Below are 15,492 nucleotides of genomic sequence, written 5' to 3' on the forward strand. Positions count from 1 at the left end.
ACAGAGTTTCTTTTTGTTTCCCTTATTTCAAGTGAAACATTAGGCAGCCATTCCTCTCCTAGTGTATGGACCACAAGGGCCTTTGAAATAAGAGCTCACAACCCACCTTCAACATGGGGTTTTTCCGCAAGCTTGCCAGCTTGTCCTGTTCCAGTCCCAGCTGCTGCTGCTGAACTGTAGAACTGAATTCTCTCTCAGAGAAAGCCTCACGACCTTCTTAGATCAGCCATCTGCACTCAGACAGATTATGGCACCAGACCTAATCTTCCAAGTTTGTTCACCTGTTGCTTTCCAAAACAATAACCCATTACTCCACAGCATGTCCAATGAACACCTACTTGTGAAGTCCTTATAGGCATTCTTCAAAGTTTTTGCAAAGGTGTCTGGCTTGAGCAGAGCTCTGGCATTTTGGGAAAAGCCAGACTCGATGGGCTGAATGGTCGATTTCTGCTCCCATGTCTTATGCAAGGTGAATCTGACCAACGCTGGGCTGATGCCACGAACTCCTGCCCGAGACATTGCTGAGTCGAAGCCCGTTCTTGGCCTGCTGCCACTGCGGGAGGGAGTTGGTGCACCGCTCCGCCCACGTTTGACCTGACATGTGAGATTTGATTCTAGCTCTGAAGGTGATTAGGGTGCAGGCACGGAGGGGAAGAACGCTTAACCATTGAGTTTCCCAATGAAACACCCGACAAACCTTGTGCTGCCCCCTTGTGCTCACTGCCGCCCTCTGGTGCTGGTGGTCAGTGCTGCCTCCTTGTGCTCACTGCTGCCCTCTGGTGCTGGTGATCAGTGCTGCCTCCTGGTGCTCACTGCTGTCCCCTGATGGTGGTGGTCATTTCTGCTCACTGCCTCCTCCCAGTGGTCACCCTTGGTTGTTGTCAGGACCCCCCAATCCCAACGACGAACGCTTATTTGAATTGTGATCTATTGGAGGATGATCTAAACTCTGTGAAATATTAATTGTCTGACGGGTCCCAGGAGGTGAATCACCCGGGTTCCAGTGACCAGGTTAATCACCCAGGTCGTTCTCCGGCTGAGGACCCCGCGTCTGTTGACGTAATTATTGTGCGACTGTCATGGCGGCGCCCGTGAGCGGCTGAGCGTCGGAATGTTGTCGCGTCTGTGCGGCGGCGCCGGGCCGGGTGGGCTGCTGATGGTGGCGGGTACGGGGGGGGGGGGGTGGAGACTGGGGTGTACCGGGGACGGGGGCTCGTGGGGCGGGACTGGAGGGGTGGGTACCAGGGCTGACCGGGGTCAAGGGGTCTCGGGGGCTCGCTGGGAAACAGGGACCGGATACCTGGGGGAATCAGGGGGTCTGGGGGGGGGGGTGGAGACTGGAGGGGGAAACAGAGACGGGGGTGGGTACCAGGGTTGTCCGGGGACAGGGGGTTTGGGGGCTGGGAGGGACTGAAGTGGGGGTGGGGTGGGGTAACAGGGACAGGGGATGGATACTGGGGTGGACTGGGGACAGGAGATGACCTGGGGCCGAGGAACAGGGGGGCCTGAGGCCGAAGGGGCTGCGACTGATGACGGGTCTAGGAACCGAGGGGTGGGGGGGGGTGGTCTAGGGGTGATGGATACTGGGGATAGGTAGACCCACGGGGGAATGAGGGAGACCCTGAGGTTGCTGTTCACGGATCCCATGGGAGGGTAACCCCCTAGGTATTGCCAATCGTGGGCTGTAGGGGTGGGAAGGGGAGGGATGAGTGGACGAGGATACCACAGAGGGAGCGATCCCTGTGGAAGGTAGGGAGGAATCAACGTGATCACCTTCGTCAGCCCTAATGAAGAGTTTCAGCTTGAAACCTTGTCCATTCTTTCCTTCTGCTGATACTGCTCGTGTTTGTCTCCATTGCATTGAGTGATGACCCTGCGATCACCTTCCCTGCATTGGCTGCACCGTGGAACGAGGTGAAGTCGGGTCCCTGCTCATTCTCATGGCTGACCTCCTTTTATTCCACCACAGACAGCCTAGAATGCGAGGGTCGGAGTTTGTTGAAGAGTTTGGTCTCCAGTGCAGCTCTGCGGTGAGTGTTCAGAGTGACCGTTACCAGTGACCAGAACTTTTACACACCAACCTTTCACTACAGCTGCAAGTTTGGAACTGGATCAAGTGTCAAAGGAAATTCCTCAAAATTTAAACTTAGGCGTACAGCAGGGTGACATGTCCTTTCAGCTCACAAGCCCGTGACACCCAATTGACCTTCAACCCCCCCCCCCCCCCCCCCCCCCCCGCAGTATGGGTTGAAGGTTGGGAGGAAACCTACACTGATGTGGGGAGAATGTACAAACTCCAAAATTCTCTTAGTAGCTGACTTGGCATTTAAATTTCTTTCTGCTTAAAGACAATTTATTCTTGGAACTCAGAACAGTTGCAATTTTAGGCCCTCTCCAACCTAATTTTGTAGAAGGATAGTGGGAGGTCAGTTGATTTGGAAAGTTCTTCCAAAGTGTATTGTTCTTCTTGGTGGGATTGGGTACAATGCAAGAAATGATTTTTAATATTGGTTCGATAATTCAGCCTTGTACAGCATTTTAGTCTGGTGTCAGAAGCAGAAAATGCTGGAAACAGTCAACCAGTCAGGCAGCATCTGTGGAGAGTTTCATTTCAGATGAAGACTGTTCCTCCGAGCTAACTACTCTTCAGACTTCAGATTATTGGCAAAGCTCCAGCGACCCGGGTTCGAATCCCGCACTGTCTGCACGGAGTTTGCTCGTTCTCCCTGTGTCTGAATGGGCTTTCCTCCAGGGTCTCCGGTTTCCTTCCACTCTCGAAAAACGTACGGGGGGTGGAGGGTTTGTGGGTCAATTAGGTGTAATGGGGCGGCATGAGCTCATGGGCCAGAAGGGCCTGTTACCGCGACTACATTTTTTAAATTAAAAAAAAAAGTTGACTTTTAATTTCTCCCTCAAATGGCTGCAGGGCAATTAAACATGCCCAGGCCTGCTGGGTGAAGGCAGCAGCTCTCTTCCCTGCTCAGACACTGGGAGCTTGTTCTTTGTTTCAGCGCTCTGTGATTTAGTGGCTGCTGTGCCAAGGAGCATCTATTCCTCGATACGCCGAGGGGCGCCGGACTAAGTGGCAACTCCCCGTCTGCTCTTACAGTAGACAAAAGTTAAAGAATTTCATGTATATTACATTTTAAATGTGACAATAATGGAACCTTGACTTAATTTTGTTTAATTTAATTTAATTCAGATTCAGATTTATTGTCTGACATGACATACAACCCTGAAATTCTTTTTGCTGCGGGCTTGGCAGAATTACCACTTATTGGCAGTGCAAAGAAAACTGTACACAATGTACACATGTAAACAAATAAAAAAATGTAAACAAACTGCAATTAAGAGAGAGAGAGGAAAAATATCAATAACGTGCACGTTAGAGACCTTAAATGGGTCCCTGATTGAGTTTGCTGTTGAGGAGTCTGATGGTGGAGGGGGAGCAGCTGTTCCTGAACTGAGGGTGTGAGTCTTGTGGCCCCCGAGACCTGATGGTAGCAGTGAGAACAGAGCATGCGCTGGGTGTTGTAGATCCTTGATGATCGCTGCTGCTCTCCGACGGCAGAGTCCCCTGTAGATGTTCTCGATGGTGGGGTGGGTTTTGCCTGTGATGTCCTGGGCTGCGTCCACTACCTTTTGGAGGGCTTTACACTCAGGTATTGGTCCCCTACCAGACTGTGACATGGCTGGTCAGCGCAAAGTTGATTTGTGGGTTTTGATTTGACTGATGCTTTATGCTGAGGAAATGAGGAAAGAGCTGAGGGAGGCTGGGACACTGACAACACTGTGTGTTTTATGCTTCCTGCAGGATGGAACCCGTCCATGTGTTCGCTCTCGAGATGTCAGTGTCAGACTTCGTTGTTGGGCTGGACGAGGCTGTGAGAGTGAGGTGAGATTCTGCTGTTGGGAGCAGATATGCGGGGGGTGGGGGGAGGGTGAACTCACTGCCTGGCCCGGTGAGGAGTCGTGGGGAAACAGAGTGACCTCCCCGGCATCTGCTGCTGAGGTCCTCCCAGGAGAGAAGTGGGAGAATTCGTTCAGGGTTCAAATTTCTTAGCACATTGAACACTACAGCCTTCAGCCCTCGATGTTGTGCCAACCCATATAATCCTCCCTATCCCATAACCCTCTGTTTTACTTCCATCACGTGTCTGTCTAAGAGTCTCTTCAATACTCCCAATGTTGCAGTCTCCACCACCATCCCTGGCAAGGCATTCCAGGCCCCCACAACTCTCTGTGTAAAAGAACTTACCCCTGACGTCTCCCCTAAACTTCCCTCCCTTCACTTTGTACAGACACCCTCTGGTGTTTGCCGATCCTGCCCTGGGAAACAGGTGCTGGCCGTCCACCCTGTCTATGCCTCTCAGAATCTTAAATACCTCCAAGTCTCCTCTCATCCTTCTACGCTCCAAAGAGAGAGGTCCCAGCTCTGCTCACCTTGCTTCATAAGACTTGTTTCCCAATCCAGGCAACATCCTGGTGAATCTCCTCTGCCCCCTCTCCTTGACTTTCACATCCTTCCTGTAATGAGGTGACCAGAACTGAACACAATACTCCAAGTGTGGTCTCACCAAAGATTTATAGAGTTGCAACGTGACCTCTCTACTCCTGAACTCAATCTCCCTATTAATGAAGCCCAGTATCCCATAGGCCTTCTTAACTGTCCTATCAACATGTGTGGTGACCTGGAGCGATGTATGGATTTGGATCCCAAGGTCCCTCCATTCAATTTTTTATTCACACAGCCAAGATTCCACTGATCCCGAGCCCCATGACTTTCTGAACAAGTCTCTCATGGGGGACCTTGTCAAATGCTTTGCTAAAATCCATGCAGACCACATCTACTGCCTGACCCTCATCAATTAGGCTCGTGAGGCACGACGTTCCCTTCCCAAAGCCATGCTGATTATCCTTAAGTAGAATTAACTTCTCCAAATGCACATAGATCCTATCCTTAAGAATCCTCTCCAATAGTTTACACCCCACTGACGTAAGACTGTAATTCCCAGGAATTCCTATTACCCTTTTTTAAACAAGGGGACTACATTTGTCGTCCTCCAATCCTCCGGCACCTCCCCTGTGGCCAAGGAGGACTCAAAGATCATAGCCAATGCCTCAGCTATCTCTTCACCCACTTCCCACAGCAGCCTGGGGTATATCACGTCCGGCCTCTGGGAAGTCAAATTTATTGTCATCCGATTGTACAGGTACAACCCGACCAAACAGCATTCTCCAGTCCTCAGTGCGAAACACGCAGACACACAACCAGACAAACAACACATACATAGGACTAGTATTTCATCTATACAAATAAATATTGTTTTGTACAAATGAGAGCCTCGGGTTGTCAGTGTGAGCAGATCCTTTGGTCGTTCAGCATTCTCACTGCCCGTGGGATGAAGCTATTCCTCAACCTAGTGGTGCTGGCTCTGATCCTCCTGTCAGGGAGCAGCTGAAAGATGCTGTGTGCGGGAGTGGAAGGAGTCCTCGATGATTTTGCACGCCCTCATCAGACAACGATCCCGGTAGGGGGTTTAAACAGTCTTACTGCTTTTAAGAAGATCCAATACTTTTGAGTAGGTTTGGACTTTGGGAGCTCACTGTTCTTGGACTCAGAGATGCTGAACTTAAGGCCTCGCGATCTCCAAGCAGAAGTTTAAAGGTTGTGACCGGGGTGCTGGGGACAGACCTGTCTGCTCATGGATAGAGAGTGCGGGTGGAGGTTTTGGGGAAGGAATTGGCCAATGCCCTCCTTCAGTCAGGGCCAGGGCCGCTGCTCTGGTTTGTTGGTGGGCGTGGGGGTGGGGGGGGGGAGATTGCGGGTCTGGGTTTCGTCTTCCAGGAGGGGTGTTGGGAGGGGTGGTTTAAACCTCTCACTCCTTCCCGAGACCAGTCTGCGGTTTGATGACGGGTTCAGTGACCCCCTGCACTGGGATCAGAGCGAGGCCTTCTCCCTGGACCACTTCACTGCCTCGGAGCTGGTAGCCCGCATCTGCTCAGCCCTTGGCGAGTCTCGGGGGGCTTGTACAGTTGTGATCGACTCCCTCAGCTGGATCCTTCAGCGGAAAGGGGTGGGGTCTCTCTGCCGAGAGCTCCGTGACTTCCAGAGAAAAGCTGTCGGTGCAGGTCAGTGTCCTCTTTGCCACCGGGTTAGTCAGTTTGAACTCTGCAGGTCAAAGGTCAATGACCCTTTGCGGCACACCCCCCCCACCCCCGGCATAGGTCAACAGTCACAGGCACTAAACGACGGGCCTGTCACCGGTGCTCCACTTTTGGGGGGAGGGGAGCAGCAGATCGCTGATTCTCGACCCAGGATCAGAGGTCGCTTGATCCTTGATGTGGGTCATACGTCACCAGATCCCATCATACGTGACTGTCCGCCCATTGCTGTCTGGGCTATCGAGTCTTGTCATAGGTCAGAGATTGCTTGATTCCTGATGCAGGTCGCTGACCTCTGGCATGGGTTGCTGGCATCTGGCGCAGGTCGGAGGTTGCTGACTCGAGACGCAGATCAGATGTCACCTTCTGGTCACCAGAGAGAGAGGGGGAAGAAGAGAGGGGGAGAAGAGAAAGGGAGGGAGGGGGAGACAAGAAGCGGAGAGCAGGAAGTTGGATGGCGAGGAGAGGGCGGGGGAGTTTGAGGTTAGGGAGGGAGGGTGGGGAGAAGAGAAGGAGAGGGCAGGGGAGAGGAGGGAGGGGGAGAAGAGAAGAGGAGGATGGGAGAGCAGGGAGTTGGATGGTGGGGAGAGGGAGGGAGGACGGGGAGAAGAAGGGTGCTGTTTGGGAAGCTGCTGGTGGACAGGGACTCTTGCCCAGTGACTGTCACTGCTCTTTCTCTCCTCTCCCCCTCCCCCCAGGGTTGCATATTAAGCAGGTGCTGGGCCTGTTCCACGCCGACCTCCACCAGCCTGAGGTACTGGAGGTCATGGGTCAAATGGCCAGTGCTGTGGTCAGCCTGACCACCGCCTCCAAGCACACCGATCCACACCGAGACTTCCCGCCTTACGGCGTCGCCACAACTCTGCTCAGGAAGAAATCGGGAAAGGTCCTCAAGACGGTTGGTGCCTTTCCCCATCGTCTGATCCCCGTCCGGGAGCAAGGGGGGTGGTGTCACCTCTGGCTTCAGGGGAGTCTCAGAGCCTCTTGTCCCACACGAGGGCGGTCGCGAGTGTTGTGTGAGGGTAAAGGAAGTTTGACAGTGTAGAGTGGATCATGGAGGGTCACGTGACCTCTCTGGAACCTGGTGGGAAGTCACATCACCTGCCAATCAAGGTTGGGCTCTGTCCACCCACTGGTGCACACCTGACCATTGGCCCTCCTTTAATCACCCTGGGCCAGACCCTCCAGCTCACGGGGCTATAATCCACCACGCCCAGATCTTCCTCTTTGCTCTTTGGCCCTGAGATGAACCCTGCTCCAATCCATGTCATGAACTGCAGACAACGCTGGAGGAGTCGCTGGTAGGCTGTGTGCGCGCACACATGCACATGATGCACACACAGACTCCCACACGCACGCACGCACGCACGCACGCACGCAGACACCTACAAGCATGCAGACACCTACAAGCACGCAGACAGACACGCACGCACACAGGCATGCAGCCGCACTGACTCGCGTGCGCGTGCACACACACTTGCGCACGATCGCGCGCACACTTTCACCGGATTGTACAACGGACTCGATTCAGATGTAACAACTGCCCAATACTCGCAACCACCCGTGGAGAGATTTATTGCATATGCCCGAGTAATCGTTGATACCGTGTGAGCCCCCAGGGAAGACCCACGCAGACATGGGGAGAACGTAATTTTGGATTTTGGTGTGAATTTCAGCCCCTTGAAAAGTAGCATCCACATCATGGTCGCCCCCATAAATTTAACATTAAAACGTGATCTACAAAAATGGACCTTTACACTAGTGTATCCGCCGACACAAGTAAAACACGAAAGTCTGCAGACCTCGCAGTTGAAGTAAAGACACAAAACGCTGGAGAAACTCAGCAGGTCAAACAGTGCCCTTTGTGTAGCAAAGATAAAGACAGAATCAAAGTTTCGGGGTAGAGCCCTTCACGATCAGTCAAGTTTGGGGAATTTGAAGGTACCGCGGATGCAGTTGGGGAGTAATTGTCAAGTACAACCTGACACAACCGCGTTCTCCAGTTCTCGGTGCAAAAACACGCAGACACACAACCAGATGTAACACACAGACAGACATACACAGGACAGGTATTTTATCTTTTTTTTAAATTTTTTATTTTTCACACCATAAATCACATTAGCCATGATATACACTATTTCTTTTTCACACATATACAGTGACTTTTTCTCCCCCCCCCTCCTCCCAAGCCACCCCTCCACCCCCCCCTCTCATCCATTTTAGGTATACAATCTAGGTTGCATTAAGCCAGTCAGACAATGTTGTCATTCAACAAAAATACACCAGAAATTCTACTGAGTCCATTCTTTTCTTTCCTTCTCCTTCCATCAACTTAGGTAATGTTTGTCCCCGGTAGGTTTTCGCTATTGTATTTAATGTAAGGCTCCTATACTTGTTCGAATATTTCAATATTATTTCTTAACCTATATGTTATTTTTTCTAATGGAATACATTTATTCATTTAAATTTAGTAGTTTCTTCCTTTTAATTTGGTTATGTATTCCATTAATATTTAAAGTCATACAGTTCAGCGTAGCCCTTTTATATTTTGTTTATCTTCTCTTTCCGTTTTTCCATCATTACCTTTCCTCCTTTTCCATTTCTGTTTTCTTATTTTCAACTCTTTATAAGACAACATTCCTACAACATCCAACATTTTCCTTATTCTCCTATTTCTATCTTATTTATCCCCAATCTCCCCTTCCCCTCCTGAGTTGTCCTTTATCCCTTGTCGGACAACCACATCTGGACAGGTATTTTATCCATGTAAATATTGTTTTGTACAAATGAGAGTCTCGGAGGGTCAGTGTGAGCAGTTCCTTTGGTCGTTCAGCATTCTCACTGCCCATGGGAAGAAGCTGATCCTCAGCCTGGTGGTGCTGGCCCTGATCCTCCTGGATCTCTACCCCTGACGGGAGCAGCACCTCGGGTTCACTGAACTAGTGGCCTATTGTGGACACTCCTCACTTGTCAGGAAGACTGAAGCGGGTGAGGCTACTGTCCACCATCATGTCAACCTTCTACAGGAGGTCTATCGAGAGCATCGTGGCCGGTTGTATCACGGTGTGGGGTATAGTGGCTGCAGAGAAATGGATCGGAGGTCAATCCACAGGACCCTAAGAGCAGCAGAGAGGATCACTGGGGTCTCCCTCCTCCCCTTCCCCCACCATCAACATGATCTACTGTGATCGTCGTCTGAAAAGGGCACACAAAATCATCGAGGGCCCCTTCCACCCCCACCGCATGCAACATCTTTCTGCTACTCCCGTCGGGGAAGAGATCCAGGAGGATCAGAGGCAGCACCACCAGGCTGAGAAACAGCTTCTTCCCACAGGCAGCAAGAACGCTGAATGACCAAAGGAACTGCTCACACTGACCCTCTGAGACTCTCATTTAGACAAAGCAACATTTATTTGTATAGTTTAAATTCTTGCCCTGCGTGTGTACTGTTTGTCTGTACGTGTGTTATGTTTGGTTGTGTGTCTGCGTGTTTTGCACTTGAGGACCGGAGAACACCGTTTCGTCAGGTTGGATTACAGTAAACTTGTAATGCCAAGGAAGGAGATCATCCAGTTGATGCCATTTCCCATCCATGCTGTTCCCTTGAGCCCTGGTCTACGATTCCCAGCACCAATGAACTGAGCAAGGGTGGGAGGTGAAAATAGTACGGGCAGCATCAGAGAAAGGAAATGTTTGCTCTGGCTGTTGCTGGGATCCTGCTGTGCACTGTAATGGGGGGTGGAGACCAGATCTTGGAGGTCTCCGGGTGGGACGTCCTGAGGGTGATGGGGGGTGGGTGAGGGAGGAATGAGGCGATAAGTCCAGGTAAACCCCTTGCTCTCCGACCACAGGTGGAATATTTCACAGTTGACGAGAGACTGGCCCTCCGAACTTCAGAGGTAGACCCCGCAAAGGAGGCAACAGCAGAGGGAGACGAGGCCACAGTACGACCTCAACGCCTGGCACCTGCGTCTCTGATTGTTCCCTCCCTCTTCTTCCCTCTGCTTCTCTCCCCCACTCCCTCGTTCCCCCTTTCCCTGCTCCCTCTTTCCTCTCCCCGCTTTCTCCCCATTCCCTCTTCCCTCTCTCCCCTCTCCATGCTCCCCTCTCCCTCCCTCCCCTCTGTCCCATGCTCCCTCTCCCCCTTTCCTTGCTCCCTCTCTCTCCCTGCTCCATCTCCCCCTTTCCCTGCTCCCTCTCACCCCTCCCCCTTCCTCTCTCCCCACTCTCCTCTCCCCCACTCCTTACTCCCCTCTGCCCTTTCTCCCCTGCTCCCCCTTCCTCCCTTCCCTCTCTCCCCTGCTCCCCTCTGCCCTCTCCCCATCCACCTCTTCCCTGCTCCCTCTCTCCTCTCCCTGCTTTCTCCATTCCCTCCCCTCTCCCTCTCTCCCCTCTTCCCTGCTCCCTATTCCCCTCTGCCCTCTCCCCGTCCCCCTCTTGCTCCCCTCCGCCCTCTCCCGATCCCCCTCTTCCCTGCTCCCTCTCTCTCCTCTCCCTGCTTTCTCCCTTCCTTCTCCCCACTCCCCTCTTCCCTGCTCCCTATTCCCCTTTGCGCTCACCCTGTCCCCCTCTCCCCACTCCCCCACCCCCCTCCAGCTACTGCCCTTGGCCCTCCTGCCCAACCCTTCCTCTCTGCCAGCTGCCCTCCCACCCCCACCACTCTCCCCACCACCCCCACCACTCCCCCACCCCCCGAGTTTAACTCTGCTGTTCCTTCCTCCCCTCAGGCCGACCCCTCTGCGAACCTGACCTTTAACTTGCAGCTGACAGAGACAGAGCGTCGAGCGAAGGAGGACGTGACCCTGCCTTTCCACTTCACCCCGGACAAGTAAGTGACTGGTCAGCGGGCACCCAGCGGGCAGGGAGTGGGGAGCAGGTCACAACTGGACTTGGAACGGAGTGGGAGTGGACCAGAGCCGGAGCAGAGTGGGACTGGATCATGGATGGTCTAGATCAGGGTTGGACTAGAGCAGAGTTGGAGTGGATCAGGGCTGGACCAGGAGCAGAGTTGGGGTGTCAGGACCGGAATGGGAATGGAATATGACTGGATCATGGCTGGTCTAAATCAGGGCTGAATTGGATCAGGGGCAAACCCAGAGCGGATTTGGGCCGGAGTGGATCAGGGCCAGACCAGGAGCGGATTAGGACAAGACTGGAAACTGATCAGGATTGAAGTGAATCAGGGACGGGATGGGACGGGAGCGGATCTGGACTGGGCCAGGAACAGATCACCACCTGACCCGGAAATGGATCACGGCTGGACCATGGCAGGAGGGCCCTGGCTCAGCACCTGCCCTCTCAGGCCCCGGTCAGGATGCAGCGGAGGACAGGAGGAAGCGAGGGAAGGGGGCCAGAGGGAGAGGGGGAGTTCCTGCAGTATCGTCCACAGGACCCAGCATCGTCTGTTTCTGCTTCGCACAGAAAGGCCTCGATGCTGCAGGGAAGAGTTGGTGAGGGGAAGATTTTCTACCAGGCCGACGCAGGAGACGATTTCGACGAGGAAGACCCTGACGATGACTTGTACATCTGAGTAGTTAGCAAAAGTCCGACAGATTGAGAAGACCCTCAGGCACACTGACCCTCACTGGGGGGACAGGTCCCTCACACACTGACCCTCACTGGGAGACGGGTCCCACACACTGACCCTCACTGGGAGACGGGTCCCACACACTGACCCTCACTGGGAGACGGGTCCCACACACTGACCCTCACTGGGGGGACTGGTCCCTCACACTGACCCTCACTATGGGGACGGGTCGCTCACACTGACCCTCACTGGGGGGACAGGTCCCTCACACTGACCCTCACTGGGGGGACGGGTCCCTCACACTGACCCTCACTGGGGGGACGGGTCCCTCACACTGACCCTCACTGGGGGGACGGGTCCCTCACACTGACCCTCACTGGGGGGACGGGTCCCTCACACTGACCCTCACTGGGGGGACGGGTCACTCACACTGACCCTCACTGGGGGGACGGGTCGCTCACACTGACCCTCACTGGGGGGGACGGGTCACTCACACTGACCCTCACTGGGGGGACGGGTCGCTCACACTGACCCTCACTGGGGGGACGGGTCACTCACACTGACCCTCACTGGGGGGACGGGTCGCTCACACTGACCCTCACTGGGGGGGACGGGTCCCTCACACACTGACCCTCACTGGGGGGACAGGTCCCTCACACACTGACCCTCTCTGGGGGGACGGGTCCCTCACACACTGACCCTCACTGGGGGGACGGGTCGTTCACACACTGACCCTCACTGGGGGGACGGGTCCCTCACACACTGACCCTCACTGGGGGGATGGGTCGTTCACACACTGACCCTCACTGGGGGGACGGGTCCCTCACACACTGACCCTCACTGGGGGGACGGGTCCCTCACACACAAACCCTCACTGGGGGACGAGTTACACACACAAACACTCCTTCCCAAAAAGAGACTTTATTCACAATAAATTATTTACAAGGGACAACTATTCAAAGTCTATTCCCAACCTTAGTTTCATAGAAATACATTTCCACCACTGTACGTTGTTACATTCATTCCTATTTACCCCCGTGACATCTTGTCGCCTCTCCTCCCTCTGTTGTTTGAGAGACTTCCCCTCAGTCTCAGCCCCTCAGCACCCGGTCATGGAAGGACTCTAGACAGCTCCCTTCCGTTGGCCGCGCTGAGCCTCGGCACGTGCTCCTGCAGCCTGGAATGTGTCCATCAGCCACGTTCCTTCACTGATCTCTCCATGCACTGGAAGACCAACAGGTTTCAGGCAGACCAAAGGGTGTCTTTCACCGCATTGACAGTCTTCCAGCATTTTGCAAGGGTTTCTGCTCGGGGGTATTGGTGTCCCCTGTACCGACCGTGATGCAGCTGGTCAGCACACTTCCTACCGTCCCTCTGTAGAAATTTGCCAGGGTTTCCAAATCAAGTTTATTGTCATCTGATTGTACAATGAAACCGCGTTCTCCAGTCCTCGGTGCAAAACACGCAGACAAACAATACATATGCAGAACAAGTATTTTATCTGAATAAAATAAATAAATATTTCGTGAATATGAGAGTCTCGGAGGGTCATTGTGAGCAGTTCCTTTGGTCGTTCAGCGTTCTCACTGCCCGTGGGAAGAAGCTGTTCCTCAGCCTGATGGTGCTGACTCTGATCCTCCTGAATCTCTTCCCCGACAGGAGCAGTTGAAAGATGCTGTGTGCGGGTGTGGAAGGGGGTCCTCAATGATTTAGCGCCCCCTCTTCAGACAACGATCCCAGTCGATCATGTCGATGGGGGGGGGGGGGGGGGGAGGGAGACTGCACTGATCCTCTCTGCTGTTCTTGTGGTTCTGTGGATTGACCTCCGATCCATTTCTCTGCAGCAACCGTACCCTACACTGATGCAGCCGGCCAGGGCGCACTGGATAAAGCTCCTGTAGAAGGTTGACGTGACAGTGGCTGGTGACCTTGCCCGACTCAGTCTACCCAGGGAGTGCAGTCACTGTGGCACCTTCCTGACTAGTGTCCGTGATAGGTCACTGGTTCAGTGAACTCAAGATTCCTTTCTTGTCATTTGTTTTCTGTCAGTTGTGGGGCCGGGTCATTGGAGGTTCTTGATTAGCCAGGGCATTCAATGGTTATGGAGAGAAGGCTGAGTGGGGAATGGATCAGCTCATGATTGAATGGCGAGCCAGACTTGATGGGCTAAATCGTCTACTTCTTGTACTATATCCTATCCATGTTTGGTCTACCAAACCTTCTCCAAACTGCTTCTGATGTATTAACATTTGTGCTGGTCCCCGGAACCCAAGACCCTCGAGCCGTGGGCTGCCGAGAATGGATGCTGCCATCTTGGGCGTGGTCCCCCCCCCGCGGACACAGCGTAAATACAACAGGGTGCTGGCCCCATTCTACAGACGGTTTAAACCATCAGGGATGGGACAGCTGGGCAGTGGGACCCCCATGGAGGGGTGCTGAAAGCCATGCCTCGTCTCCCAAGGCCTGGACGCTGGGCTCTCAGCCTCATCCCATGAGCTGCTTCCCAGGGTCATGAGCCAGCAGGAACTTTGCAACTTTTTCTCAAGGTGGATGTGCTATTGGGAATGGTGGTCTGGGGGGAGGACACCACTAGCTGTTCACACCTGGAAGGAGCGACCATAGCAGGTCGCCAGGATGCTCGAAAGACGTTTGGATACAGACAGGACAGGTTTGGAAAGACAGGATTGTGAGCAGTTTGGGGCTGCTCATCTGGGAAGGATGTGCTGACGTGGTAGAGGGTTCAGTTTTCAGAAGATGGCGGCGCTGATGCGGACCCGCGGGTAGTGGAGACACAGCGCTCCCCCACAGGGTCCAACCACCCAGTGTTAATGGAGCCCACAGTGATTAATCTAAAAAAATTTTTTAGATTAAAAAATGCTGTGACTCCGGGGTCTGGGCCCAAGTTGACGGTGCCTGTGATTGGCAGTGGCCACGAGGGGTTGCAGACACCGGGGAAGTGGAGGATCGGCGCAGGTCACGTCAAGAGGAATCGTGTGTAAGAGTAAAGAGATGTTGGTGAGGCTCTATGGGGCACTGGCGAGACCTCATTCGGAGTAACTGTGTGCAGTTTTGGGCCCCTTATATCAGAAGGGATGTAATGATGTTGGAGAGAGTACAGAGAAGATTTACCTGGAATTCAAAGGCTAACGTGAGGAATGTTTAGCGGCCCCTGAATTGTATTAATTGGAGTAGAGAAGAATGAGGGGGGATCTCATAGAGACATTTCGAATGCTGAAAGCACTGGACAAGAATAGATGTGAATAAGACAAGGGGGCACAGTCTTAGAATGAGAAGGTACCCATTTAAAACAGAGATGAGAAGAAATTTCTCTATCCAGAAGGTTGTGGATTTGTGGAATTTGTTGCCACATCCACCTGTGGAGGCCGGATCATTGGGGGAGATTGATAGGTATCTAATTAGTCAGGGTATCTGGGTATATGGAGAAAACACCAGAACTTTGAACTAGATGTGAAAACAGTTTAGCTCGGTGGATTTGCGGAGCAGACTAGAGGGGTCGAATGGCCTGCTTCTGCTCCTTTATCTTGTGACACCCGAAAGCAGGGAGACCACCCTCCCCCACCCACCCCCACCCCCGGAGTTGGAGAAGCCGAGGAGACGACCACGTCTCAGAGGTTCAGATCCGGAGCTCAGACGGCTGATGGTTTGGACTGGACTATGTGGGGCTGCGGAAGGTGAATCCACGTACACTCACTGACTCTGGGTGGGGGAAGGGGGAGGTGGGATCTTTTGTTTCTCTTTAACTTCAGGCAATTTCTGCCGATGGTGAATCTGTCTGCCTT

General features: G+C 53.2%; 1 protein-coding gene across 1 annotated transcript; it reads left to right on the forward strand.

Annotated features, from left to right (window-relative positions):
* Positions 1–1,064: 1,064 nt before the first annotated feature.
* elp5 (elongator acetyltransferase complex subunit 5) lies at positions 1,065–13,224 on the forward strand. The gene is made up of 8 exons (XM_069920033.1): positions 1,065–1,166; positions 1,970–2,030; positions 3,815–3,895; positions 5,900–6,132; positions 6,864–7,063; positions 10,017–10,109; positions 10,893–10,993; positions 11,587–13,224. Exons 1-8 carry the CDS (start codon positions 1,112–1,114, stop codon positions 11,693–11,695), a joined length of 933 nt encoding a protein of 310 aa, XP_069776134.1. The 5' UTR covers positions 1,065–1,111; the 3' UTR covers positions 11,696–13,224.
* Positions 13,225–15,492: the final 2,268 nt, after the last annotated feature.

The sequence above is a fragment of the Narcine bancroftii genome, chromosome 2, assembly GCF_036971445.1.
Source record: "Narcine bancroftii isolate sNarBan1 chromosome 2, sNarBan1.hap1, whole genome shotgun sequence".
NCBI lineage: Eukaryota > Metazoa > Chordata > Chondrichthyes > Torpediniformes > Narcinidae > Narcine > Narcine bancroftii.